Genomic DNA, 27,269 nt, shown 5'->3' with positions numbered 1-27,269 from the left:
AGGACATGATACTTGTACAATAGAAACATACAACGAAATGATTGGAACTAGGCTTCCATCAAAGATCTTCTGTCCATGTTGTTGTTCCGAACCAATCAAAATATATTATTTTAATTAGAGAAAAAAAATATAAAATAATATTTTTATATTATTTGATAATACTTCATTAGATAATGACATGATGGTCTTCTTAGAACAGAGGATACCTGCAAGTCTCCGCCAAGCCCGTGACAAAGTGAAATATTTTTTAGTTTAACTTGACCTGTGCTTTGAATTTGCTAGTTTGGCGGGAGAATCCAAAATTTCCCTCCTTTCTATGTGACTTGTTTGGTATATTTTGACAAAATGAGGAAATTAAAGTTTTCAGAAGGGACTGAAATGATGATAACAATAACAAAATACAGAAGACAAATAATAAGCTGATTAGAATTTTCTATCATCTTTTTATATTCCTGATGCAGTTGACATATTTTCCAATTCCAATTTATCTATTCAAGGGTAAAAGAGGATAATGTTTTGTTCTTTTAGGTTTAGATGCAGCTCTCAAATACTACCAATTTGTGTACAATTTTAACTCAGTTGAATGAAGGATTAAAAATAATTTATGTCTTTAACCAGTAGCTGCAGCAAAATAAGGTAAGTTTAAAAGTATTATTATGCTAATGTGTGAAAGAAGAAAGACACATTCATGCATAAATATGAATCGGCATGGAAAACAAAAGTGTGAACCACGGTTTATTGAATGAGAAAAAGATGTATGTACTGATAGTGTAAGAGATTTTTACATTATCATTATATTATTTATACTTTATTTTTTAATCATTATTGACTCTTACATAAAAGTATAAAAATAATACAAATGATAATAGATGATACATTGACAATATATAATATTACATTAGTATTGAATTTTGACTTTAACCATGACTCTTTATTTATTATAGTAATATTATTAGTCGAGTAAAGTGGAAGGTTTTTCGCGGGTGTGGCTCAAGAGAGGGAAATTAATGTAAGTGGATGTCCACAACTGACTCACCTTAAAATTAAAGCCAATTGGGAGGTAGTGAAGAATAAAATCAGTTGTCTCATATTTTGTATCTATTTATGTATTAGTCCAATAAAACTATAAAAGGTTATTATATATTTAAAAAATAAAACATAAAAAACATAATGTAACATTTTTATGTTATTTAATAAAATATAATTTGCTTAGGATATTAAAATATGAAGTTTTGGGGACAAAAAAGCAAAATATACCAAACAAGTCTTGTTTTGGAAGAGTTGTTTTGATAAGTAACCTACTAAAATCATTGAAACAATATAATATTAGGAATTTAGCCTTGGAAAACTAAGTTTAACATGTTTTGATATGATAAAATATCAAATTATCAATTTCAGAATAATGTTTTAGTCTTCCTTAACTAATAAATTTAAGACACTTTTTAACCTTCTGTTTTATAATGATCTATTAGCAGTATCCGATTAGAGAATCGTGACTTTCATAAGTATTGTTTTTTAGGGTAAGATGGTACAAAACATGAAAAAGAATTATAATTCTTACAAAAACAAATAAATAAAATAAATTAGAAAATCAAACCCATTGTGGAGCATACATTTACACTCTATATAATTAGAAGGTTGTGACCAACAAAACGTTAATAATATAAGATTTTATTAGATCTCTAAGGTCAAGAATTCAATTCCTGAAAATGATATTTGTTAAGGAGAGTTACGAATCCCGAAAGAGATTACTTTATTAACAAAAATAAATAAATAAGAAAAGACAATTACTAGTTAGTAGTACTAAAATTACAATAATATTTGTTTTCCAAATTACTACACGAAGATGGTTAAAAATATAAAAAATAAGTAAAAGTTTAGAAATTCCGAAGTCCAAACACTGCCCCTACCTCAATAAGTACTCCATCTTCCCCCATTGCTCAATCGCCTTTCATATCCAAATCTCTCTCTTTTCAATCTCTTTAACTTTCTCATTTTTTTAGTGTTTAGGGAAAGAAAAACAAAAGAAATGGGTATGGCCAATGTTTTGCTCTGCATTGCTTCCATTATGTTCTTATTAATGTGGATCCGTGTTGAAGCACGAATTCCAGGTGTTTACTCTGGTGGTGCTTGGCAAGGTGCTCATGCTACTTTCTATGGTGGTTCTGATGCTTCTGGCACCATGGGTAAGTAACTCACTAACCCATTTGTTTTTCTCATTCCCTATAAATCTGTTGGACGTAAAAATATAACATCAAATTATTAAATGCCCCTTATTTTGGCTTAAGTACTCTCATTAAGTTATTATGATATTCAATGTGAGACTCTTAATGTAGTCTCCTTATCGACACTAATCAGATCGTAATCTTTTCATTAAGTTATTATGATATTCAATGTGAGACTCTTAATTTAGTCTCCTTATCGACACTAATCAGATCGTAATCTTTTCAATTTTGCCGACTTCACAAACTTATCAATGAAAAACCTCAATTATTAGGAAGTACACGAGGAGAGTTAACACAAAAACTAGTTTATTAGATGAAAGAGTCTAATAATGAATGGTCGGTAGTTGAGCTTAAACCCCACAGCCTGAAAATTTTGTCCTTCAATTCCTTGGTCGTTATACAAAAATGGGTTATTAATTTTCCAGGAGGGGCGTGTGGGTATGGGAATCTGTATAGCCAAGGTTATGGTGTGAGCACAGCGGCACTAAGCACAGCACTTTTCAACAATGGTCTAAGCTGTGGTGCATGTTTTGAGATCAAGTGTGCAAATGATAGAGAATGGTGTCACTCTGGAAGCCCTTCAATCTTTATTACAGCAACTAACTTTTGTCCTCCAAACTTTGCTCTTCCAAACGACAATGGTGGGTGGTGCAACCCTCCACGACCACACTTTGACCTTGCCATGCCCATGTTCCTCAAGATTGCTGAGTACCGTGCCGGAATCGTTCCCGTTGCTTATCGCCGGTAATCACCATTATCATTCTTTTTATATATTATTCCCGTTTTACTTTTGGTTTTGGAAAAATGATTTAGAACACTCATTAAAAAAAACTGGTTTTTTAAAGCCCAGGTATTTAGATTCCTCATTAGTTCATTTTCCATTGCGAAGTTGAGTTAACGAGGGGCATGGGTGTATGATTAAAAGTTAATTGAATAAGTGTATGGTGTTTAGGTTGAGTAAGTACTCTATAGTATGGGCTCTATGTCTGATTCAGGGAAGGTGGGTCCGGGTTCTTCATTGTTTGTCAGAAAATTTGGTGTTGCTTTTAAGAATTCTTTTATTAGAAAAAGACTACATTATTATTGTATTATTATTTAGAGTAAATACTCATCTTAATTCCCCATATTTTTTGAAATTACTAGTTTAGTTTTTCAAAAAAAAACCTAAAATGTTGCCTAAAATTTTTAAATGTGTCTCAAGTTAGACATTTTTAGTATATTTGACAACATTTGATATGACTAATTTGACCCGAAATGGATTAATATGACCCATATTTGAAATTTTTTGAAACCTTTTAGGTTTTTTCATTTTTTAAGACTAAACTGGTAAGATCGAAAATTTAGTAAGAAAACTGTGTTGAGAGTTGTGACCATTGAATACTCATCCCCTCATATGTATATAGAATAATTTGCTAGGAACAGGTAAGTTGAAGTGACAAAAATTACCCTTTTTTACAGTGCTATATATAATACAGTCATGGGTTATTTATTTTATAAAATATGTGAAGAAGTGCAGTTAGTAGTTACTATCGAGCTTGCTTTTCTTTCTCTACTTTGACCGCACAGTTATCTAGGATGAGAGTGAATAAACGAATCTTGGATAGTCTAAAGTCAAAAGTAGTAATGTGTTTGGTTGATATTTGCGCAGGGTGCCATGCAGAAAGAATGGAGGGATCAGATTCACCGTTAACGGTTTCCGTTACTTCAACCTGGTTTTAATCACCAACGTTGCGGGTGCAGGTGATATCACACGCGCCTACGTGAAGGGCTCTCGAACCAGTTGGATGCCACTGAGCCGAAACTGGGGTCAGAATTGGCAATCAAATGCGGTTTTAGTGGGCCAGGCCTTGTCTTTTCGTGTCACTGGAAGTGATCGACGCACCTCTACTTCTTGGAACATTGCACCATCTAATTGGCAATTTGGTCAAACTTTCACTGGAAAAAATTTCAGGATCTAATTACAAACTTCTACTTACTTTTCTAATTGTTAAAACTAGAAGGAAGAAACGCTTATTTTAATATTTCCTGCTAATTATTACTTATTCCGAGATGGTTGTTTTTTTACTACATTGGAATGAGTGAGTGACAACTGAATTGTGATTGGTTGTTGGTTTTTGTGTTTTCCTTTTTTGATTTGTGAATTGCGAGGTTGTAATATTTGACCATAGGGTGTAGGTGGCTAAGCAAAAATAGTAGCTTGCTTTTGATTTGTAGTAATTTTATAGAATGATGATGGTGTTATATTTCCCTTTATATATTACATCACAATTTGCTTTATTTGTTGTGGTTTCCATACCTAACTTAAATAGGGGGAAATATTTTGTTTGTTTCATTCCACTGCATGTACTATTTTAAGAAAGCATGAGTTGTGCTAATCTTCAGTATTAGAGAGAATACCGTGGTGAAATATAAGGAAATGAAGATTTTAATAATTCTTTAACAGTATTTTATTCAAAAACCTCTCTTTTATATACATTCGTAGACCCAAGTCCACAACAAGTGGTGTCCTTGTAGTTTTAAGGATTGTCTCTAAATTTTATGGTCACATGCCTAGTCAACTAACCCCACAAAATACAAAACCAAGAAAAATATTAGACACGAAGTTGAATGATCATAGACTATAATCTTTTTTATCCATTGTTTCAAAATGGAACCACTGAAATTCACCATCATCCTCATTGTTTCGTTTGAGATAACAACCCCTTCTACTAATTTTGTACTTCTCATCTCAAACTCCTGCTTAGGTGCATGTAGCAGCACCATTGACTAAAATATCTTTATTTAATTTTCACCACATAAAAAAATAATATTAAAAACGAGAATTTACTGAATAATGGTTAGGCTAAAAAAGATACAATGAAGTATTAAGTTTTGCAAAAAAACTTGCTATAAAAAAGGAAGTGGATAAGCATCAGAAGGTAACAAATAAAAAGGTTCAGAAGGAACCAAAACATAAGAAGAGCCTCCTTAATTTGTCCTTACATGTTTGTTTTTCATTATTTTGTCTTACAAGATTAATTTAGCGAATTATGTTGAAGATGATTAGATTACAAGTTACAAGCATATATTTTGACCCAAACATGAGACAGCGTCAAAGAGAAGAAAGACTCCACAAAAAGGGGTCCCACAAAGGTGTTTGGTGAGATGATTGATCATTAATCCAACCTCACCAAACCGAAGGGCGGCATCAAATAAGCAATTTTTTTAGTAGGATGAAGAATATCTTTTTATTTATGGTTAAAGAAATAATTCATTTCAGATATATAAATATTTCTTCTAATAAATATTGTACATAAAAATTGAAATATTTAATTTTTAAAATATAGTAGACATTCACTGCTAGACCAACGCTCATTTGCATGACATTATATTTTCTTTTGTCTTTTTATTTATTTTCTGCAAGAAGGGAGAAAAAGGGACTTGAAAAAATAACTCTTTTTACAAAAAAATTAGTATGACATGAGATAATATAGAATTATTCCAATTCAAACTCTTGTAACCCTACCATTCCATAAGTTTCTATAAAAAACTTCAATCATTTTTTTATTTGTTATCCTATATATGTTAAGATGAAAAGAAATTAAAATAATTTTTTATGATATCAAAAAAGGGAACGTCTCTTTTTTTCACTTATCAAGTTTATTTCTTCTTTTTTCTTTTATGATATCAATAGGACTTGTTCAAAGATCTAGAAGGAATGGAAAATTAAAGGTGGAATGATTTGATCCTCTTTTGTTTGGTGTGACTTGAAAGTGGATGAAAGGAGTTAGTTTTCCAGTTTGATATTATATAGAGGAAGTAAATGGATTGATATAATAAAAAGGAAATAAAAGATTGGATGAGAAAGTAGAAGAGATTATGTGTTTTCATTTCTTTGCTTGTTGTCATGAAAATAAAAAATAAAAATGTTTATCAATAAATATATGGCGGGATCCATAAATTATATCAATCCTCTTAATATACAAAAGTGAAAAGATAAAAATAGTTAAACAAAGTTACAAAAGTAAACTTATTAATTCAAATATTTTGTTTCTTTGAAGCAAATTAATAATTATGATATAAGATGTAAGAAATTTGAACTTTGTCATTCATAGCAAAAATGGTTTGTTAATAGAAAATGGTTTAGTTATTGGTTTGGAAATTTATAGAAAAAATAACATTTTCGGTTATCGACCTAGCAATATCCTCCATTTGTTAGACTAACTCATTTTTTTGGATAACTTATTCTATATATTTTAATAAGTATCTTTCATATGAATTGAATTAATATTTGGTAGTATAGTTGTTCCATCTAATAAATATCATTAGTAGGAATGAAAACACCTACCTAACGCGTTACTACATGCTATTGATGGTTTGATTCAATAAATGTTTAAGTCTGAATTAGAATTGAATAACATTTATATAAACTCATAAAATTTCAATACATTTATACAGATAACGAATTTGTTGAATTGTATTGAAAATGATATAAAATTGAACGGTTTTCCTTATTATGCATAGAAGCGAGAGTTGCCAACAATGAAAGTTGAAAGATGCCAAATCCCGTTTTCCCCAATTCCTTTCTCGATTGATTCAGTTCCACAACAATGAAATGCTTCCATTTCTCAAACGGAGAGAGAGAAAGACGAGAACGAGATCGAGAAGATGAAGACGCCATAGCTTCAAGCTCTCGCACCTCTCGTGTTTCATGGGCTCGTTCTCTCAGCATAGCTTCAAGCCTCGTTGACACTACACGAAGATCAGAGTTTGATTCAGACTCAAAAGATTTCTCAGATACGATTCTCTTCCAAGACTTTCTCTCTCAGCGTCGTTCCAATAACCTTCGACTCTTCTCCTTTTCTCACCTCAAATCCGCTACTCGTGGCTTCAGCAGAACCCTCTTGATCGGTGAGGGAGGGTTTGGTTCTGTCTACAAAGGGATTCTTAGTTCTGATGATGATGATGATGATGATTGTTCTCATCAGATTCAGGTTGCTATTAAACAGTTGAATCGTAATGGCCACCAGGCATGTACCTTAATTTTTCTCTCTATCTTTTTTCAATTACCTGAATCAACTTCTGTTTATACCGCATTAATGTTAAAGTTGTATTCAACATTAGGTTAGACACTATGTGAAAGTTACATTGACTTCGACTAATATGAATTCAGTTACTATTATTTAAGTGTGATTATATTGATTACCTCAGTTTAGTGTGTCAAAATTTACCTTTGATAATTTGTAATCATAACACTTGAGTTTGAATGTTTGGAAACTTCGTTTTATGTTACTTAAGTTTTTGCAATTTGGTGGGTTGATAAAGGAGGTATCTGTATTAAAGTGGGTTTTATTTTTACTTTCTCTTGCATTTTAGTTTTCAGGGGCATAAGGAGTGGATTAATGAGGTGAACTTGTTGGGTGTGATAAAGCATCCGAATCTTGTGAGGTTAGTGGGGTATTGCGCAGAGGATGATGAAAGAGGGATTCAACGGCTTTTGGTGTATGAGCTTATGCCAAATAAGAGCCTGGAAGACCATCTTTTGACTCGAATCCCTTCCGGATCCACACTCCCATGGTCCACAAGATTAAAAATTGCTCAAGATGCAGCTCGTGGTTTGGCATACTTGCATGAAGAAATGGATTTTCAGGTACAGCGTTTACGAGGTTCAAACACTTTAAGATTCAGTGTAGCAAGTTGTTTTTTGTCATAAATGAACAATCATGCAGGAGAGAAATCAGTTTCTTAGGTTATCATCATTTATGTGTTCTGCCAAACACATGGGCCGTTATGGTTTCTCTTCATAAAATCATTAATGAGGACGTCCAGATAATGAACCTTTTAAGCACTTTTTAAGCTATATGCTCAGATATGACATCAATTTCAGTTCCATCATATAGGAGATAACTGAAAGGAATCTTCAGATGTATTCTATTTTCATTGACTGGCGGCCCCTCATTATAATCCTCAACCACATTTAGTTATGATACAAAATGCTTGTGAGTTACAGAGAAAGCAATATAAACTTACACCCTCTGTTGATGAAATGCGTAAGTGGGACCTATATTAGTATGGATTACCCAAGTTCCACAGTTAGTAATGTCCGTGTGTTTCATACTTTGCTATCTTATATTTTTACATTTTATTATATCATCCCATTGGTAATGTGGTACCAGTTTCATGAAGCAAACTCTGAAAATGTTCTTTATTTTTTCTTCTGATTTAATTTTATGTAGAAAGAAAAACCATCATCAATAACTTGTTTCCTAGACCTACCTATTTAGCATTTTAACATTGGTTTATAAAATAAGTCCCTTATATGGCTTTTGCTTCTGCCATGACCTCATTGTTTTTAATGTTAAGGATGACTTCTACTGTCAATATCTTCTATATAATTTTGGGTAAGCTAAAATTAAACACAACTGCTGTAGAAACACATTTATGATTCCCTTACTCACTGGTGCAGCTAATATTTCGAGATTTTAAGACTTCAAATGTCTTGCTGGATGAAGACTTCAATGCAAAGCTTTCTGATTTTGGACTTGCTAGGCAAGGACCGTCAGAAGGGTCTGGATATGTTTCAACAGCAGTAAGAAATGCCTATACCCTGAAGACTATTCAATTATTCATTATATGCTGCTCTAAAACATGTCATTGGTCAAAATTTGACAATATTTCATGATAACAGCAGAATAACATGCCTTCTATAACCTTATTTGGAATTCAAATATATATCTATTGTTTTCATTGTTGAATAGAGGGTGAGCCTCAACGCAACAATAAGGTTGTTATTTAGTGACAAGAAGTCACGAGTTCGAATATTGGAGACAACATCTCTGCTTGCAGGGGTAAGGTTGCATATATCTATCCTCCCCAGACCCCACTCGGTTGGAGCCTCGTGCACTAGGCCGCTCATTTCCATTGTTGAATGATTTTTATTTACAAGGTCATAATGATTTGTTATTGTCATGTTCTGCAACCATGCAAAATAAATGACTTATTTTCTCTTCACAAAGGTTGTTGGCACCATAGGTTATGCCGCACCAGAGTATGTTCAGACTGGTAAGCTGACTGCTAAGAGTGATGTATGGAGCTTTGGCGTAGTTCTTTATGAGCTTATCACAGGGAGGAGAGCTGTAGAAAGAAACCTACCAAGAAATGAACAAAAGCTTCTGGATTGGGTAAGGCCTTATATTTCTGATACAAAGAAGTTCCATCTTATTGTAGACCCCAGACTTGAAGGACAGTATTGCATCCAGTCAGCTCTTAAACTTGCAGCCCTCGCAAACAAGTGTCTCATGAAGCAGGCAAAGTCCCGTCCAAAAATGAGTGAGGTGGTTGAGCTTCTTAGAAACATTATTAATGAGACAATTCCTCCGGGTGAAGATATCTCTCAAGCTATTGCAGCAGCTGGAGAAGGAAAAGAAGTAAATTTGTCTGTAGAAGACACTGAACCTGAATCAGCTAAACAAGGGAATAATTATCTGAAGACGGTTTTTGATTTCAGTGACATGGTCAGCTTAAGAAATAAGTCTATTAGAAGGTTTCATTGGAAGAGTTGGGCGCCTGGGCTTATAAGAACGTGGTGATGTAAGTGTTTGAAATATCTTGTATAGCAAAATCTTCTACTACAAATCCCTGCCCATCAGTGTTAGATGACCACTTAGTTTTCAGCCAATGAAATCAACATTGTCAGCCATACAGTTAACAAATTTTGTATTTGTGTTTGTGTAGTATTATAGTGTACAGGTTGATTATGAGGAAAGCTATAATATTAAGTGATTTATTTGGCTTGCTCTGGAAAAGCGTCAAACTTAGTCCTGAAAAGTAGGTCTATGGTATGTTTAGGAGGATTGCTAAACCATTATTAGAAGTGTGCTTGGTGTTTGCTTTAACAGCGTCTAACTATTTTCCACTCAAAAATGTCTGAGGAAGGAAATGCATGAATTTTGGTCAGTCCTTTCCCTTCATTAAATAATAAAACAAGTGGCATGGTTTTAGAGATCAATGTTGGATGGAACAGAATATTTTTTTATTCGATCATGTCAATGAGGTTAAGCTTTAACTCATTGATAATGAACAAATGTTAAGCAATTAGCACAATCTTTTGTAGGTACGTCTTATACAAATTTCATCCACGTACGCAGCTATGAAATAACTTTCTAGGCATTATACGATTTCCATAGTAATATCGGTGTTTAAAATGATAATTGCAGTAAAGGTGGATGAACAAAAACTCTTTCACTCTTCAATTTGATACCACCAGGAAAGAAAAATCAAAAACGGAAATTTTCTGGTAGGTTAAAGTACAAGGTACATCTCCTATAGTTAAACCAGTTCAACTATTCAAATCCAAATCAAAGTTTGTGCTTTGCATATTCCAATGCAGGCTTGACAGAGATTAGAGTCAAATTGGGCACTACATGAAGGATTATGCAGAGCTTTCTGAGCTTATTTAGCAATAATTCTTTAGTACACATAGCAACTAAAAAATTTCATACTGTCTCATTTTCTCAAGGGCAAAAATATAATTAGACAAACTGAATCTTAAAAAAATCAACAGTTTTCCATGGGAAGATGCTAACAGACATCAATCTTGTGTTGCAGCTCCTTGGTTGAGCTCAGCAAACCTCAAGCCAACACGCATGGAATGCTTTAGAAATTTCTCAGCACATCTTCGGATACAGGTTTCCTCCTGCTTTGTCAGGGATTTATGCTTAAATGTGTCAACACAATCGGTAAAGCATCTCTCCACCAATGAATTGTACATTCTCAGACTGCAATAAAACACATATCATAATCAGGTTCCTATGTATAATCCCATGCAACATATTGGTCAAAAGGTCTCTTTGAGAGGAATCGGTTTTCGGAGGGTAATAGAGGAAGGGAAAGGCTTGGGAACCATAAAATACACTTGCAAGTAGCCCTCGAGCCTTCACTTCCTTTTCCTCCAAAGACCAAATGACAAACAGATATTAAAAGAGCAAGGGATTTAAGAGAAAATAAGAGCAAAGGATTTTGGTTTTCATCAAGCAGTAACCTATAACCTTACTATGTCATAATCTATTTTATAAACATGTTCTATATCCTCAGCCATTTACATGCATAAGAGAAAATAAACACCAATAAAACGTTATAATCTAATACATACAAGTATTTATATGAAAATTATTAGCCAGATAGAACCAAGAATTACAAGTATTTTGTTAAAAAAGACAATCACTGAGAAATGAAAAATGCCAACTCTGACTACATCGAAAAAGGTTCTAGTACTTAGTTTAAGTTCAAGTGCTAATTAATTCTAATCAGTGAAGGTAACATACAATTGCAAAGAGGGGGAAAACTCTTCACAAATGTTGCTGCCAAAACGTGCAGGAGCAACATTCATATAATGTTGAACTGGTTTTAAGGAGAATTTCAATATAGCTTCGCAGCAACAGTATAAAAAACTCGATAATATTGTGATGCCCATTAAAAAAAAACTATAATGAAGCACCAAAATCTGAAGCAACACATAATTTTACTGAATCCGACAACAAAACTTGTAACAGCTAAAATTCGCACCTTTTTTAAAAAAAAAGCATTAAAAATAAATAAAGATTCCAACTTTAAGGATTGAAGAAAGAAAGAAACAAAAATTGAACCTGTCACGGATTTGGAGCTGATCGATCATGGTAGACATTCTTTGCTTATCTGCTTCTGGAAGAGAATCCAGATCCCCTAACATGCTCTTATCCATACTTGTTCAATTGATAAATCACTTCACAATGGGATTTGATAAATTGTGTTGCAACTTTGTTCTGCCGTTGAAGGTAAAACCCTAACTCGATGGAGGAAGAAGGTTATATATGTATTTGTCATGCTGTCTGAGCCGTTGGATTAAATCAACTTCTAAAACTATGACACGTGGTATATTGTGTTTTTAGTTTTAAAATAATTGTTAAAAAACAAAGGGAAGGGGATTTTGCAAGGGTATATTCTCATCTATCTCTTAACTTTTATCAAAGGGACAAATATATATACACCGACAGTCACTAGATCTTCTACTATTAGTTTTTAATTATTATTGACTTTTAAATAAAATTATTGCAAATGAATGGTGGATGATGCACTAATTGTGTATAAATCTTTACACTGTCAGTGCATACATTTTACCCTCTTTATCAAATGGTGCATAAGTTGATTTTTTGTGTGTTGAAATATGTAACGGATGTGTTCTATGTAGCATTAATTTCAATACATTATTTCTTTAATAGAAATATTAGTGTGAGTTTTATAAAATTTTAAACTTGTTTTATGAGAAAAAATGTATATATTAATATACAAGTTTTATATATTTTTATTGTATTATTCATCATTTATGTTTTATCATTATTTACTATACAAATTTTTATACTAACAATATATATATTACAATAGAAATAAAGTATGAGAAACGTGTATGACTGTATGAGTTCATATTAATTTTATTTTGTACAATTTCCTGAGCAATATAATTTTTCTTCATTCAAAAACTAATATAAATTATGTACAAATTGTGGATGGCGTGGAAATTGGAATAAATCAAATGCATGTGACGAACGCGTAAGTGGATTGCAAGGCATGGCGGCAAGGAGTAGTGTACTAGTATTCCTGTATGCTTACGGGTTACGGCTAATGACAATGACCATGGTATCTACCACCTACACAAATCATATTCACTTTTTACATCTAAACAAATCTTTAATTTTTATACTTTTATTATACTGATCACTACTGCATAAGAAATAAATATAATATTTTAAACAAAAAAATGATAAATACAATTAAGTTAAACAAAACATAATATATTATAGAGATAAGTCCAAATAATATACAAATAAATATATCTTTATTATTTATATCTGAAATTGTTTAAATAGTATATCATACACTTTTCTTTACTTTCATTATTTGACAACCTCTTTATTTGAAACAAATGAGTATTCCAATAATAAACAGAAATTGATAAACATAATGAATTTATTAATAAAATTCTGTAAGTTTGTGTACACGTTCACCATATATATAGCAATTATCATCCATTGTATATACAGATATTTCATGTCTGCTAGTGAATATTGCATGATACAACATATTCAATTTTTATATATTTCACTTTTTGTGTTTATGATAATGTTCAATTTAAAGTGGAATGTGCAATTAATTAATATATTGGTAGTGCTTTTTAAGATTATATGATTTTTTTGTAAAAATTTATTAATGTTAAGGACAAAACAGAAAAATTACATCATGGTAAAAGTCACAACATATTTTCTTTTATAAAAGTATAAAATATATTAGAAAATAAAGACAATAATTAGTTTTACATATATAACTACTTACCCACACCCCCTTTATATTAGTCTTTTCTACATAAATGTGTTGACATTGTATAAATGTCAATGCTATCTAGAACTTGAACCTCTATATATATTATACAAATCCATATTTTTGACTTGTGAAGTTTGAAGAGTTCATCACTAAATACATATAAAAGAACAAATATTTGTACATTGTCACAATTGATTCTATTATAAATCCATACTTCATATGCAACTTTATCATTTAATTAACCCTATGGCGATACATTGATGACATAAGATTCCATAATATGTGTATCTCCATAAAACCTTTGAATATCCTAACATTTAGCCTCAAACATGCATCTCTCTTTCTTTGTAAGAGTCTTACTCATCATCTTTGTAACATTATTCTATTTAGGAGTCTTCTTCACTTGGAACTACCTATGAATGTCATGTTCTTTATAGAATTCCCTAAAGTGATTCTTTGTACTTCATGACATTGTCTTACCTTGAGGATGTGTTGTCCCAAACTGTATCCCGAATGATATTCCGAACCAATGATATTGAAGCAAAAAAAAAATAATGAATATATTTTTTAATTGATATGTCATGTTTTCATTCGTCCAATATATAATTTGGAACATAACTTGAGATAACATATCCTTGTCCAATTTTTCATGTCTATCTCGTTCTCACCATTATCTTCCAAACCTTGAATTTAGCAAATAGTTTTAATTTATGCTTTAGAAAATATACTCAAGACATACGAGAAAATAAAAGAAAGTTATAAAATAATAAGAACATGGTCGAGCAAGTTTCCCGATGTGTCATTATACATTAATGTGGACAAAGTCTACAATGCCCAAGATTTTTGTTTATCAACCTTGGAAGTAACCCGAATATATTTCTTAAGCATATAATACTTACATAAATCTAACTTGCATTTCCTAATTATTTTCAACATACGTCTCTTGCATAATTTCTTCATGCCATTCACATTAAGATAACTCAAATACATATGTCAAAATTTGGTGGCATCATAGTAGTTTAATGACATTTTTACAGTTTCCCCAATAACTCTATCTATACTCCATAACGACTTGTTGTTTTATGCATTTCTCTTATTATTCATCATAGGAGGGACACCTTTACATAGATTCTTAGAGAACACTATTGTTCCCATCAACTTTATAGATGAATCATTTGACATACAATGTACCCAAAACAAACAACATCTTATTCAGCTCTCATTTATGTCTAACCTCACATTATGTCACGACATTATTATTATCTATTACAATTATGATTCCTTCCGTGCTAACTACTGCACATGTTTGTTATTTCACATATACATGAAACTAGAGTTGTTTGATATGTATATATGGTGAATCATTATTTGTTTGGCCTAATGTGGTGGAACAATAGAAAGAAAATCACATTGATGAATCACTTTTGTCAAACCAACTTCTGAATGTGATATAAAATTTAAAAAACCATGTTAAAAGTGGAGAGTATCTAGCTGAGATAATAATATGTATCATTTAAAAACTATCAATCGCTCAGATTTCAAATTATTTTTAATTAACGAGGAAAGATCATTTATTCCAAGAATAAGTTTTTAAATTTATTTTTTATCATAGGTATCAATTCAATTCTACTAATATCTAATGGTTATTGATGACTAGGGTGAGAAGTAAATGAATCCTTCCTCTAAATTAATATGGACCTCACATTATTGTATCGGACAGGATCCAAACCTTTCTCAGTGTGGGTTAAAAAAAAGCAAATCTGAATTTTCTCCACTTATTAATTTACCGACTTATACTGAAACACGAAGTAGAGACTATTAACAATTTTTGAATTGTTTGCCCCATGAGAAGTAACGCTGTAACGTGCTAAGCTTCGGTAGTAAAACTTGGAGTTGACAAATTATGAGACGAGGCAATGAAGGAGTAGCATGTGTCAACCACCACTTTTTTCTCCGAAGCCATCCACTTACCCCAACAGTTTAACATGCCACCATTTTCAACTTCCATTTTTTTAATCTAACCCGATTTCCCTTTTTCCTCCTTGTTGACTTTCTGCCATCACCCAGAATTTATGACATGGCAAAACACACATGAGGAGGATGTACATGCATAGCACTCGTATTTTTGTAGGTAGGGCATACAAATTTTACATATTTGTGCGTTTCGTCCAGCCTATTTTGCCTATCATGTTTGTGAGAATTTTTATTGGGCATGTGAGCAGCACGCGGGCGACCCATAAATATAATTTAAGAAAAAAATAATGTTTTTTTAAATAAGTTATAATGTAATGTGATTTTTAATCCCTAAAAAAATTACAATTACAATATAATATGATTTGTTAAATTTATATAAATATTAAAAAAATTGTTAATTTTTTATCTTCAATTACTTTATTTACTTTAATTTCATTTATTATATCAATGAAAATTTCTATTATAAAAAGACTTTAGTAAATGCTTTATTTTTTGGGTTACTCATTTATTTTCAAAAAGATTATTTTTTTATCATATTATATTGTTAATGAAAATGAACAAGACATTGGTCTATTGGTATAAGGTCAATAGATTCCTCAAGATCAAGAGTTTAATTATTGGGAGCAACACTTATTAAGATGGACATTCACAAATCTTAAAAGATGGTAGTTCCTTACTAAAAAATGTAACGAAATATCTTAATAATATCAAAAAATTTTACTAATGAAAATTTGTCAAATTGGTAAAAAATATATCATATTCCATGAAACTGAAATTGAGAGAATACAATTGATGAATTAATTTAAATTACCATATACAAATGCTCAATAAATCATTAATATTGCCCAACTCAGATGTCAAACAAACAATTCATAAATCTTCAATATGCATTAGGAGCGTGAGATGCACGATCCATAATGTACTAGCTCTTGTTAATTGACCAATAAAGCCAAGAAAGTAGAACCTATCCAAATGAAGGTTTCCTCTAACTTTTTCAGTTGTCAACGCCCCACTCCAAAATTCCTTTTTTGATATTGTTAATGTTATATCCTTAAATTAATCTTCTTACCAATAAAAATATAATATATATCATTTAGAAATCAATTATCAATAAATTATGTATCATTTCTAAATTATGGGTTGGGGAATTAGTAAGAGGATTTAATAGAAGAATATATCATTTTTCTTCTTCGAATAATCTAGTTAAAAAAAACAGCATTTTCTAAATTCCAAAATCCTCTATCCCAAAGTCAACGCTTCTCTCTCATCTTCTCAATTTCAGTACTCATCTTTCTCTTTCTTCATCAACTTCTAACTTCAACAAACATGAACAATCACTTATAGCAACCTTCTAACTCATCTCTATATTATTTATTTATTTCCATTTGCGATGGGTAACGGCGTCGGAAAATTAACACCGTGTTTCACCGGTAACGGTGGACGCCGAAAGCATAATGAAATTTCCGTTTGCATAACGGAGCCACTAGACGAGGGTCTTGGTCACTCTTTCTGTTACGTTCGACCCGACCCGACTCGTCTATCATCTTCCAAGGTCCACTCAGAAGAAACGACGACGTTCAGAACAATCTCTGGTGCATCGGTGAGTGCCAATACATCAACGCCACTCTCAACCGCTTTCGTTGATTTATACTCATACGGTTCAATTGATCGAGCCGCGGCATTCGAATCTTCAACCTCCTTCGCTTCACTTCCACTTCAACCTATACCTAAAGTTTTAATGAATTCGGGTCCTTTCTCCGGTAACCTAACCGGTTTTCACGGTTCGGGTCCGATCGAGCGCGGGTTCTTATCCGGTCCGATCGAGCGCGGGTTCATGTCCGGTCCGATTGAGAAGGATGTTAACGGTTTAGATCAGTTTCAGAGAAGCTTCTCTCATGGTGGATTAGGTTTCGGATCCAGATTCGGGTTCGGGTTTAATCATAGAAAACATAAGGGTGGGTGGATTAGGGTTCTTCAGAGAGCGATATCGAAGACTTTGTCACGTGGACAGAAATCAATTGTTGCACCGATGAAAGGTGTGGTGGTGAAGGAACAAGAGTGGGTTGTTGTGGCGGAGAAGCAGAATCATAACGAGAATTTGATAGTGAATAGTTTGAATTTCAGTAGTGAGGGTAGTTTGGAAGACGATGTTTTGATGGAAAGTCAGAATCTTCAATGGGCTCAGGGGAAAGCAGGGGAGGATCGTGTCCACGTCGTGGTTTCGGAGGAACACGGTTGGATTTTCGTGGGGATTTACGATGGTTTCAATGGTCCCGATGCACCTGATTACCTTCTCTCGAATCTGTACACCTTTCTCCACAAAGAATTGAAGGGCTTGCTGTGGGATGATAATTCTGAACAAGTTAATGTGAAGGAGAATCGGAATTTGGAAGTGCAAGAAGTTGATGATTGTTCTCAGTGTTTTGATAATAACAATCGTCCTTGCACAAGTGGCGATGCTGCAAATTTTGATGATTGTTGCAAGAGAAAGAAGGTCAAGAGTCGCAAGAATAAGTACAAAGGCATTGCGAATAAATGGGAGGAGAATCAGAGAAGGTGGAAGTGTGAGTGGGATAGGGAAAGAGTTGAACTTGATAGAAGATTGAAGGAACAGTTAACTCGATCTAATTTCAGTGGGAAGAATACTAGCTCAATTAACCATTTAGATGTGTTGGAAGCTCTTTCTAGGGCTTTGAGGAAAACTGAGGAGTCTTATTTGGATGCTGCTGATAAGATGGTAATGGAGAATCCTGAATTAGCTTTGATGGGTTCGTGTGCGCTTGTGATGTTAATGAAAGGAGAGGATGTATATGTGATGAATGTAGGAGATAGTAGAGCTGTGTTGGCACAAAAGGTGGAGCCTGATTATTGGCTTGGGAAGGTTAGGCAGGACTTGGAGAGGATCAATGAAGAAACCATGAATGATCTTGATGAATCTTGGGATGATGCTGATATATCAAGCTTGGTTCCCACTCTAAGTGCACTCCAGCTTACCAAGGATCATAGTACTAGTGTTGAAGAAGTAAGTTGTTTAACTCGTTTTGATTGTATTGATGAATTAAGCAGTGAGTGTTTACTTGCCTATGCTGATTGAGAAATGTCTGATTTTAATTACAGGAAGTCCAGAGAATAAGAAATGAACACCCCGATGATCCTTGTGCAGTAGTAAATGATCGTGTTAAGGGTTCTCTGAAGGTTACCCGAGCATTTGGTGCCGGATTTCTCAAACAGGTTGGCACCTACTGAAGATATCTCTTATATATAAATCTTAATGCAATCTACTTTACAGTTATATGCAGCATAAATGTCATGGTTTTTTGAAATGTATGCCATATTGAATGGTTTAGTTTTGCTATAACATTATTATCTTCAATTTTGCTCTCCATTTAAAAGGACATTATTGAGCATTTTCTTATTGCTTGTTATATTGTGAATATTCGCAGCCCAAGTGGAACAATGCGCTTCTGGAGATGTTTAGAATAGACTACGTTGGTACTTCTCCTTACATAAGCTGCCAACCATATCTAAAACACCACAGGTTAGGCCCCAAGGACAAATTTTTGATCTTATGCTCAGATGGTCTGTATCAATACATGTCAAACGAAGAAGCGGTTGCAGAAGTTGAGCTTTTCATCACATTGCAACCTGAGGGAGACCCCGCTCAGCATTTGGTTGAAGAAGTCTTATTTCGTGCTGCAAAGAAAGCAGGTTTGGACTTCCATGAGTTGCTTGAAATTCCACAAGGCGATAGGCGTCGCTACCATGATGATGTTTCCATCATTGTTATTTCTTTGGAAGGGAGGATATGGAGATCATGTGTATAAGTATAGTAAAAACCATATATCATATAAGAAAAGAGAAAAGAGGGAGATGAGGAATATGCTACTGCCTAAGGGTCAGGCATTACCTTTTAGCTGTTTTCCCCTCTTCATGCTCACTGTTTGTAAAATAGCAACTAAGCACTGCGAGATTAGTTGATTATAACTCTCATATAAAATTTATTAATTTAATCATTCCTTAAAATCTTTTCATTGTGCATGCAGCACTAACATAGCACCCTCCATCACTTTCTGTTGCTCTGGTTGGCAAATAGCAGAGCTAGTTGTATGTGCATCAGCATCTTTTTTATTTTCTAAATCAAAATTGAAAATACTTACATAGTGATCACAAGTTCACAAATCACAACACAGATAGGACAAAAAAATTTATAGGATCAATGTTAGTACATAAAATGCACATTATATACATAATTAACGACCAATAAAACAAAACTAAAGGGCTTCACAAATCGTGCTGCTTAGTGCACAAATGCATATCAGACATTTGATTAACTGACCTACATTGTAGTTATGGTTCCAGAAGAATTTTCTTCATCTAATTCCTTTTTTCTTTGGACAATTCAAATTCAACGACTTAGAAATTCATAATAGACGGCCTTTTTGTTGATTTATAAAGTTAAGACTTAAGAGGGACGTGTCATACAATGCTGCTATTAGAAAACCATTGTTCACCTTTGGCAACATTTCCAATGAATTGATGACAATAGCAAAAACTGACTTGTTTATTCTAACATAAATATATCCAACTGTTTCCAACCTAATAGGTGTCTTTAATTTGGGGCACTCTTTCACAACATCTTTTTAATTTGGGCACTGTTTAAAAACATCTTTATCAAAATTCTCATGTCCCTTGAGTTTCATCGTTCCTTATCTCTGTCTATTGGCTTTGGACATGCCCATAATGTTTTACATGTGGCTGGTGGTTGATGCACCACTTGGTTGATTGTGTCTGCATGAAAGGGAAACCAGTTTCCATGTTCCAAGTGATGATTTCAGAGAAGTTGACCTTAGACAATTGTTTAATACGCGTTTAAATTTAAAAGTGAAAAAAATAAGATTCAGAAACAAATGGCAATCTGACAAAACAAAACATCATTTGCAAATTACTAAAATAAAATTGTCCCTTCAAAAGTCATGTCACACACATTTTTTTTCCATAATTCACTGCACTGTTTAAGTTGAATAATTATTTTCCTCTATCAATGATCCTGACCACTTAAGTTGTTAAATAAAGTAAGATTAGGTTGTAATATTAAAGGAGTAGTTGAGATTTGTGACCTCACTCAATATCAACTCATACAAACAATCTTTTCTTTTTCCTTAAAGATTAGATATGTCAACCCACATGAACAAAAACAACACCAGCAAAATGAGCACCCCTTTGTTCCATGAATTCAAAAAGCAAGCTTCTTTCTTCCTCAAGGAGAAGATCAAGACTGCTAGATTAGCTCTCACAGATGTCACCACTGCAGAATTGTTTGATTCCAATTTTTATTGCATCATCATAACCTTTTTGAATTTTGATTAAACTTCAATTAGTTTCATGACTAAAGTCATATCTACTATTTGCAGGATGACAGAAGAGGCAACAAAAGGAAATCCATGTGCCCCAGATACCCCAACACTCATATCAATTTCAAAGGCTGCTTTTGAGTTAGATGATTATTGGAGGATTGTGGAGATTCTGCATAAAAGGTTTGGTTTTAGGCCACTTTTATGTTACTTAATGAACCAATCATGGATGAATGACTAGTAGTATTCTAAAACAGGCTGCTTAAATTTGAAAAGAATAATTGGAGGATGTCTTACAATTCTTTGATTGTGCTTGAGCACATGTTGACTCATGGACCAGAAAGTGTTGCAGATGAATTTCAGTGTGACAAAGATGTAATTAATCAGCTGAAAGTCTTTCAGTATATTGATGACACTGGGTATGTGTTTTGCAATTCTTAACTTAGAATGTTTTCTCATGATTTTTCTTATTTTGAGTGGCACTTCAAAGGCCTTATATAATTTGACACTAATTCTTTTTTGAGTGTTTTCAGGTTTAATTGGGGTCTAACTGTCAGAAAGAAATCAGAGTGGATTATGAAATTGTTGGACGAGGGAACTCTTCTAAAGGAAGAGAGAAACCGTGCTCGGAGGTTATCGAGAGGAATCCAAGGTTTCGGAAGTTTCAGCCAACCATCAATTCCAGCTCAAGGTATTCTAGCTAGAGAGAAATCATTGCCAATTACATCTGGAAGATGCAACTCTGAAATCAACTACCATGAAAATCATGAAAACCTGTACTCTTGCTCATACAATTGTGTGGACACTACAGCTGTCGACAAATCTCTTAGCCACCAAGGTGGAATATTCAAGTCCCTAGACAATGTGGAAACCAAGAGCTACCGCGATGATCCTAATAACAACCAAATGCTTCAGAGATCTGAAACAAGTTCTAAAGAAAACATGGAACCTAGCATTGAGGAATTTCATCTATGGAACTTGAGAGGAGAGTCCAATTCACTTTTGGATTGTAATGAAGAAGATTCCAAGCTTGGAAAATTCATAGCAGAAGATGACCATCCTTTCAATTCGACAACAGAAACGCATGGCACTGCTTCCTTGCTATCCTGCTAGAGATGATATACTACAGGGGTGTTGAAGCAATGTGTGAGTAGTTAAATGAATCCAATTAGTCGCTTGCAAGTATTGCATTGCATGGACACCAGAATTTTGAAGAATGCTCTATGGTACATGCATTCATGTATGTGGTTAACCTTTATACTTTATCCTTTATGTTGCAGCTAAAATCTCCCCTGTTACTGTTTGTTACTGCACAAAGTAGTTGTTGGAAATATGAAATATATATCTCATTGCTGAACACTCAGGAACTTTATGCTTTCTGAATCTCCGCCTTTACATGGTGTTCTATACATACCCGACTTCAAATATAACCTTATTTCGATCAACAAGCTTACAGAGTCTCTCAATTGTAAGCTGATATCGGATAAATCCCTTTGCCTGAACAATATATGATTACCTTGGATATGATCAGGATTGCTGAGGTTCAGAACAATGTATACATCTTTTGTAAGCCACATAAACCAGACAAACAATTTCTCCATAGCATTAATTCTTGTATTTCAAAAACTATATTTATTTTTGACCTTTGGCAGTTTCCTCTCATTATATTATAAATACTATATGCAAACTTTTCCTTATGTGAAGTTTGATTCCAGTTAGGTGTTTGAAATTTGTCACTTTGCAAAACAATCTAAGTTGCCTTTTCCTACTAGTACTAGTAGAAGCAATTCTCCTTTTGTTTTGGTCCATATAGATATTTGGGGTCCACTTGCCATATCCTCAATTCACAGTCATACATGTTTTTTTATTGTGGCGAATGACTTCACAAGACACACATAGTTGTCTATTATGAAGTCCAATGCAGAAACTATGGGTCTTGTTCATGGTTTTTAAGCTCATTAGCACTCACTTTTAAAAAACCATCAAAGTTCTTATGACTGACAATGTGGTCGAGTTTCTTATGAGAACATTCTATCTGGAAAATGGTGTTGTACACCAAACCTCATCTGTACAAACTCCACAGCAGAATTTAACTCCAGTTGAATTGTCGCTTAGATTTTGATGTTCAATCCATGCATTACAAAGGTAACAACTATGACCACAGTTATTTGCATACATTACCTCACATCTTTATAATTTAATAACAATTAACAAGCTTTGTTTTATAACAAATTCCAATCCAGTTGAACCAAAATCTCATGTCATTTTCTTGTTTATGATATGAACGTTGAATCGTTAATGAAAATATATGCAGTAATCTGATTCCATCTTATTTATATGAATATCGGTAAGCAACAAGTATAATGAACTGAATGACATTGATTTTTAGTTAAAATATCAACATTACCAAGAATAAAACAAATGAAATGAAAGAATTAATTCAACCATCCACTCCACTTTCTCTCCGAAGTTATCTGTTTCAACGACACAAACTTTCAAATAGAAAACGAGGACAGTTGTATTTTCTTTCCACCAAGCCACCTTGCAGCATTTAGAAGCATTTCCTGTGTACAATTGAAGGACCAGCCTCATCATATTCTGCCTTTGCAATCCACATCTGCATTTCAAAAACCAATTTCCCATCATTAGTATTCCCCAACAGTTGGTTCAAACAGTTGACATTCAACTCATTAGTGATTTCCATCATGGAAGTGTTAGTAGAACTAAAAGGAAAAAAACATATGCATTATCTCATCGCTGAATATTTACCTGTTGGAAAGTGCTGAGAGAAGCCAAGATAGAGCCACCGATCCAGACACTGTACTTTCTCTCAGGTGGAGCAACCACCTTAATCTTCATGCTGCTTGGAGCCAAAGCAGAGATTTCCTTGCTCATTCTGTCAGCAATACCAGGGAACATGGTAGAACCACCACTGAGAACAATGTTTCCATACAAGTCTTTCCTAATATCGACATCACACTTCATAATTGAATTGTATGTGGTCTCGTGAATGCCTACAGCTTCCATTCCGATCATGGATGGCTGGAAGAGGACTTCGGGACATCTGAATCGCTCAGCGCCAATGGTGATGACCTGTCCATCAGGCAACTCGTAGCTCTTCTCAACAGCAGAGCTAGTTTTTGAAGTTTCAAGCTCCTGCTCATAATCGAGGGCAATATAAGCAAGTTTTTCCTTCACGTCCCTTACAATTTCACGCTCAGCTGTGGTAGTGAACGAATAACCACGTTCTGTAAGGATTTTCATGAGGGCATCAGTGAGGTCGCGTCCTGCTAAGTCAAGACGAAGGATGGCATGAGGAAGGGCATACCCCTCATAAATAGGAACAGTATGGCTGACACCATCTCCAGAATCCAGAACAATTCCTGTACAAATTAATATAACAAGCATAAATCAAACCTTCGAAATTAGACAACTTTAGAACCATCACCTCTACTCAGAATTAAAATGCATCGAATGTTAATCTTAAAGACGAAGCAACTAACCAGTTGTACGACCACTGGCATAGAGGGACAAAACAGCCTGGATAGCAACATACATGGCAGGGGTGTTGAAGGTCTCGAACATAATTTGGGTCATTTTCTCGCGATTAGCCTTTGGATTGAGAGGTGCTTCAGTGAGCAGAACCGGATGCTCCTCGGGAGCTACACGGAGTTCGTTGTAGAAAGTGTGATGCCAGATCTTCTCCATATCATCCCAGTTACTAACAATACCATGCTCAATGGGATATTTCAAAGTCAATATACCTCTCTTGGATTGAGCTTCATCACCAACATATGCATCCTTTTGACCCATGCCAACCATCACACCGGTGTGACGTGGACGACCAACAATGCTAGGAAATACTGCCCTTGGAGCATCATCTCCCGCAAATCCAGCCTAAATGTTGCAAAACAATAAATCAACACAAACTCAAAGACAACATGGAAATAAGAGCAACCTAGTATTTTACCTTAACCATCCCTGTGCCATTGTCGCAGACGAGTGGCTGAATATCCTCACCGTCTGCCATTTTCTTTTAACAGCTGAAAAAACAATACTAAAAGCTCAGAACATTGGGATTTTGGAACAAAAACTTATCACATGTAAAATCTAAACAATCTCAATTGGATGAAGTATGCAATGGTTGGTCATGCTAAATCAACCATAGGTTGATCGCAGCTACAATATGATGTTTGAAGAATCAATGGTACAATTTAACATGTTTGGATTAATGTAGCGGAATAAAATAGAATGGTATTATATTCCATTGTTTGAATTTTTTAAAATAGGATGGAATGAATTCCATTCAATAACATGAGATAAGATGGAACAAACTATTCAATTAATCCATCTCATTCCATCTATCATTAAATACTAATCAATATCTATGTATTTGACAATAGCCGACCCACCTAGTGAAATTAAGACTCGGTTGCGACCGAAGAATGAATGAAAAGGGATGACGTTCAAAGAAGGAGAGAGTTGAGAGAAGAGAATATTATTATTTCTCTGATCTCAGCTACCCGCTCTTTGGGTTCAAAATCAAAACTCTCCTTTTCTCCGTTTTTAAATTCCCAGATACCTCTTATGCATCTCTTACGCGACACGTGTCACATCTCATATGTGGTTCCGCGCGCTTTTATTTAGAGCTTTGCCAAAATCAAACGTGCGCTAAGTGTTCTTCACCTCATATCTGTCTCACTCCCTAAATTTGGAACTGCTATTTTTGGACCATTCAATTCCTCACTCAATTTTATAACCCTTAAGTTATGCCCAAGAAATATAAAAGGGGAATTTCTATTCTTTAGGTTGTAGAGATGAATTTCCAATGAGTTTAAAATCTGTATAATATGTAAAGTTTTTTACATTATCAGCTTATCATCACCCATTATTGATTTGTGTTTGTTTCAGAGTCAACGACAGTATAAAAAACACTTATATTGGTCAGAGTGTCAGTATACTTATTAAATTCCAATTGTGTGGCATTAGTTTGGATGATGCTTACCTGAATCGCATTTGAGGCAATGTCAGATACACATTAGCCTTTGTTCCAAGGAAAAAATGAACAAAAATACATAACAATCTGGATTGTGTATCAATTGCACTTGAGCATTGCTATAAGAGGGGAAAAAACTAAGTTATTAACTACTACATGCATAAGAATACCATTATTACTTGTATGTATGATGGAGACCATTCACTTTGTTTTATGAGAAAAAATGTAGTATTTTTTACCAACAACATTTTGGTCAGGTGATATATGTTCTGCTAGATTATTATTATTAGCATGACCAAAATGTTAAATGTTTAATTTTTGGGATGAATAATCTTTAGTGAGAAGATACAAAAAATACAAGAGATTTATATATTATCATTGTATCACTCACCATTAATATTTAATTATTATTGATTCTTCAAAAACACAAGTAATAAAAATGAATGATAAATAATATATTAACTATATATAAATTTTTATTATATTAACAATACATATTCATTCTTATTTTATTTACAAGTTATTGCTAAATACCAAGGTTAATCCTAAATATTTACAATGACAATAGTTTCTTAAATAGATACTCTTAATTTAAAAAAGAAAAAGAAGAAAGGGTTATTGGGTTTTAACCGGTTTCTCCTATCGGATCCATTGACATCCATGTTTGCTAGCTAGTAGGGATGAGCAGAATCTGACCGTTCATCCAGTATGACACCCAATCATGATAGGGTCTTATCAGGTCTAAAAATTAGACTCAAACAATATTTAAGGTCGTGTATGAACCAAACATGACCTGTCTTTATGTGAACCAAAGGGGGTACCCTACAATTTGGAGGACAAACACTAACTCAATGACATTTGTTGGAGATACACTTAAAGAATAAGAGGTTGTTCCAAAGCCAAGTCCAAAAATAATATGACGGGAATGTTTAATTCATGTTAAATCATCACGTTACATTCAATAAAGTGAAGAGTGTGCAAGTAGGACCAAGAACACTTTGGACAACCACATACAACCTATGTTCACGTATTCCTTCATATCAAATAAGGAAATAATTTGTGTATAACTCATACGGAAATATTGTCATCAACTATGAGGAGAGAAGGTGTTATGGTATTATTTTCTTTATGAGAAGATGTCATGTGAAAGATTTATTTCTCTTTTAATGTATGTGTGTAGATTGAAGGAAGAATGATTTACTTCCTTTTGTAAAAGTGAGTGTGTGAGTTCAAGAGTGAGAGATTGATATGATTTGTTTCCTTTCTCGGAAGATTGTCATGTATCTTAAGGACAGATGATTTTTTATTTTATCGTCGTGTGATCTAAGGAGAAAGTGATATGATTTATTTCCAGTTTGGGTTATCATATGAGTTATGGAAATAGTTAAAGTG

At 33.6% G+C, this 27,269-nt stretch overlaps 6 protein-coding genes across 7 annotated transcripts; 4 read left to right on the top strand and 2 right to left on the bottom strand.

Moving 5' to 3' along the window:
• LOC109355389 (expansin-A4-like) lies at positions 1,913-4,500 on the top strand. The gene is made up of 3 exons (XM_019598527.1): positions 1,913-2,186; positions 2,651-2,969; positions 3,874-4,500. Exons 1-3 carry the CDS (start codon positions 2,030-2,032, stop codon positions 4,181-4,183), a joined length of 786 nt encoding a protein of 261 aa, XP_019454072.1. The 5' UTR covers positions 1,913-2,029; the 3' UTR covers positions 4,184-4,500.
• LOC109355387 (probable serine/threonine-protein kinase PBL19) lies at positions 6,741-9,964 on the top strand. Its single transcript, XM_019598525.1, has 4 exons — positions 6,741-7,234; positions 7,588-7,854; positions 8,671-8,793; positions 9,221-9,964. The coding sequence occupies exons 1-4, from the start codon at positions 6,815-6,817 to the stop codon at positions 9,791-9,793; spliced, it is 1,383 nt and encodes a 460-aa protein (XP_019454070.1). The 5' UTR covers positions 6,741-6,814; the 3' UTR covers positions 9,794-9,964.
• Positions 10,564-12,034, bottom strand: LOC109355392 (mitochondrial import inner membrane translocase subunit Tim9). The gene is made up of 2 exons (XM_019598529.1): positions 11,849-12,034; positions 10,564-10,981 (listed from the first exon to the last, which is right to left on the bottom strand). Exons 1-2 carry the CDS (start codon positions 11,941-11,943, stop codon positions 10,795-10,797), a joined length of 282 nt encoding a protein of 93 aa, XP_019454074.1. The 5' UTR covers positions 11,944-12,034; the 3' UTR covers positions 10,564-10,794.
• On the top strand, positions 16,858-19,520 carry LOC109355383 (probable protein phosphatase 2C 23). Its single transcript, XM_019598518.1, has 3 exons — positions 16,858-18,552; positions 18,648-18,761; positions 18,974-19,520. The coding sequence occupies exons 1-3, from the start codon at positions 16,921-16,923 to the stop codon at positions 19,352-19,354; spliced, it is 2,127 nt and encodes a 708-aa protein (XP_019454063.1). The 5' UTR covers positions 16,858-16,920; the 3' UTR covers positions 19,355-19,520.
• Positions 20,515-22,453, top strand: LOC109355386 (epsin-3-like). The gene is made up of 4 exons (XM_019598524.1): positions 20,515-20,845; positions 20,942-21,064; positions 21,139-21,300; positions 21,415-22,453. The coding sequence occupies exons 1-4, from the start codon at positions 20,703-20,705 to the stop codon at positions 21,992-21,994; spliced, it is 1,008 nt and encodes a 335-aa protein (XP_019454069.1). The 5' UTR covers positions 20,515-20,702; the 3' UTR covers positions 21,995-22,453.
• On the bottom strand, positions 23,189-25,448 carry LOC109355385 (actin-like). 2 transcript variants are annotated; one of them, XM_019598522.1, is made up of 5 exons: positions 25,294-25,448; positions 24,852-24,924; positions 24,385-24,778; positions 23,651-24,264; positions 23,189-23,498 (listed from the first exon to the last, which is right to left on the bottom strand). In XM_019598522.1, the coding sequence occupies exons 2-5, from the start codon at positions 24,909-24,911 to the stop codon at positions 23,433-23,435; spliced, it is 1,134 nt and encodes a 377-aa protein (XP_019454067.1). In that variant the 5' UTR covers positions 24,912-24,924; positions 25,294-25,448; the 3' UTR covers positions 23,189-23,432. The 2 variants fall into 2 exon arrangements, with proteins under 2 accessions (XP_019454067.1, XP_019454068.1); XM_019598523.1 differs by having other exon boundaries at positions 24,852-24,926; positions 25,344-25,427.

Source organism: Lupinus angustifolius, chromosome LG08 (genome assembly GCF_001865875.1).
Source record: "Lupinus angustifolius cultivar Tanjil chromosome LG08, LupAngTanjil_v1.0, whole genome shotgun sequence".
In the NCBI taxonomy this organism is placed as follows: domain Eukaryota; kingdom Viridiplantae; phylum Streptophyta; class Magnoliopsida; order Fabales; family Fabaceae; genus Lupinus; species Lupinus angustifolius.
This window is presented reverse-complemented; position numbering and strand designations above follow the sequence as displayed.

Bases quoted from the DNA above. Each gene is read 5' to 3' on its own strand.
- LOC109355383 (XM_019598518.1), top strand. From the start codon at position 16,921: ATGGGTAACGGCGTCGGAAAATTAACACCGTGTTTCACCGGTAACGGT. The intron at 18,553-18,647 runs GTAAGTTGTTTA...TTTTAATTACAG, and splicing joins ATAGTACTAGTGTTGAAGAA to GAAGTCCAGAGAATAAGAAA. The intron at 18,762-18,973 runs GTTGGCACCTAC...GAATATTCGCAG, and splicing joins GTGCCGGATTTCTCAAACAG to CCCAAGTGGAACAATGCGCT.
- LOC109355392 (XM_019598529.1), bottom strand. From the start codon at position 11,943: ATGGATAAGAGCATGTTAGGGGATCTGGATTCTCTTCCAGAAGCAGAT. The intron at 10,982-11,848 runs GTTCAATTTTTG...GTTTTATTGCAG, and splicing joins CAGCTCCAAATCCGTGACAG to TCTGAGAATGTACAATTCAT.
- LOC109355387 (XM_019598525.1), top strand. From the start codon at position 6,815: ATGAAATGCTTCCATTTCTCAAACGGAGAGAGAGAAAGACGAGAACGA. The intron at 7,235-7,587 runs GCATGTACCTTA...TTTAGTTTTCAG, and splicing joins TGAATCGTAATGGCCACCAG to GGGCATAAGGAGTGGATTAA. The intron at 8,794-9,220 runs GTAAGAAATGCC...CTCTTCACAAAG, and splicing joins CTGGATATGTTTCAACAGCA to GTTGTTGGCACCATAGGTTA.
- LOC109355389 (XM_019598527.1), top strand. From the start codon at position 2,030: ATGGGTATGGCCAATGTTTTGCTCTGCATTGCTTCCATTATGTTCTTA. The intron at 2,187-2,650 runs GTAAGTAACTCA...TTAATTTTCCAG, and splicing joins TGATGCTTCTGGCACCATGG to GAGGGGCGTGTGGGTATGGG. The intron at 2,970-3,873 runs GTAATCACCATT...ATATTTGCGCAG, and splicing joins GTTCCCGTTGCTTATCGCCG to GGTGCCATGCAGAAAGAATG.
- LOC109355385 (XM_019598522.1), bottom strand. From the start codon at position 24,911: ATGGCAGACGGTGAGGATATTCAGCCACTCGTCTGCGACAATGGCACA. The intron at 24,779-24,851 runs GTAAAATACTAG...TGCAACATTTAG, and splicing joins ATGGCACAGGGATGGTTAAG to GCTGGATTTGCGGGAGATGA. The intron at 23,499-23,650 runs GTAAATATTCAG...TTTGAAATGCAG, and splicing joins CTCTCAGCACTTTCCAACAG to ATGTGGATTGCAAAGGCAGA.
- LOC109355386 (XM_019598524.1), top strand. From the start codon at position 20,703: ATGTCAACCCACATGAACAAAAACAACACCAGCAAAATGAGCACCCCT. The intron at 21,065-21,138 runs GTTTGGTTTTAG...ATTCTAAAACAG, and splicing joins GTGGAGATTCTGCATAAAAG to GCTGCTTAAATTTGAAAAGA. The intron at 21,301-21,414 runs GTATGTGTTTTG...GAGTGTTTTCAG, and splicing joins CAGTATATTGATGACACTGG to GTTTAATTGGGGTCTAACTG.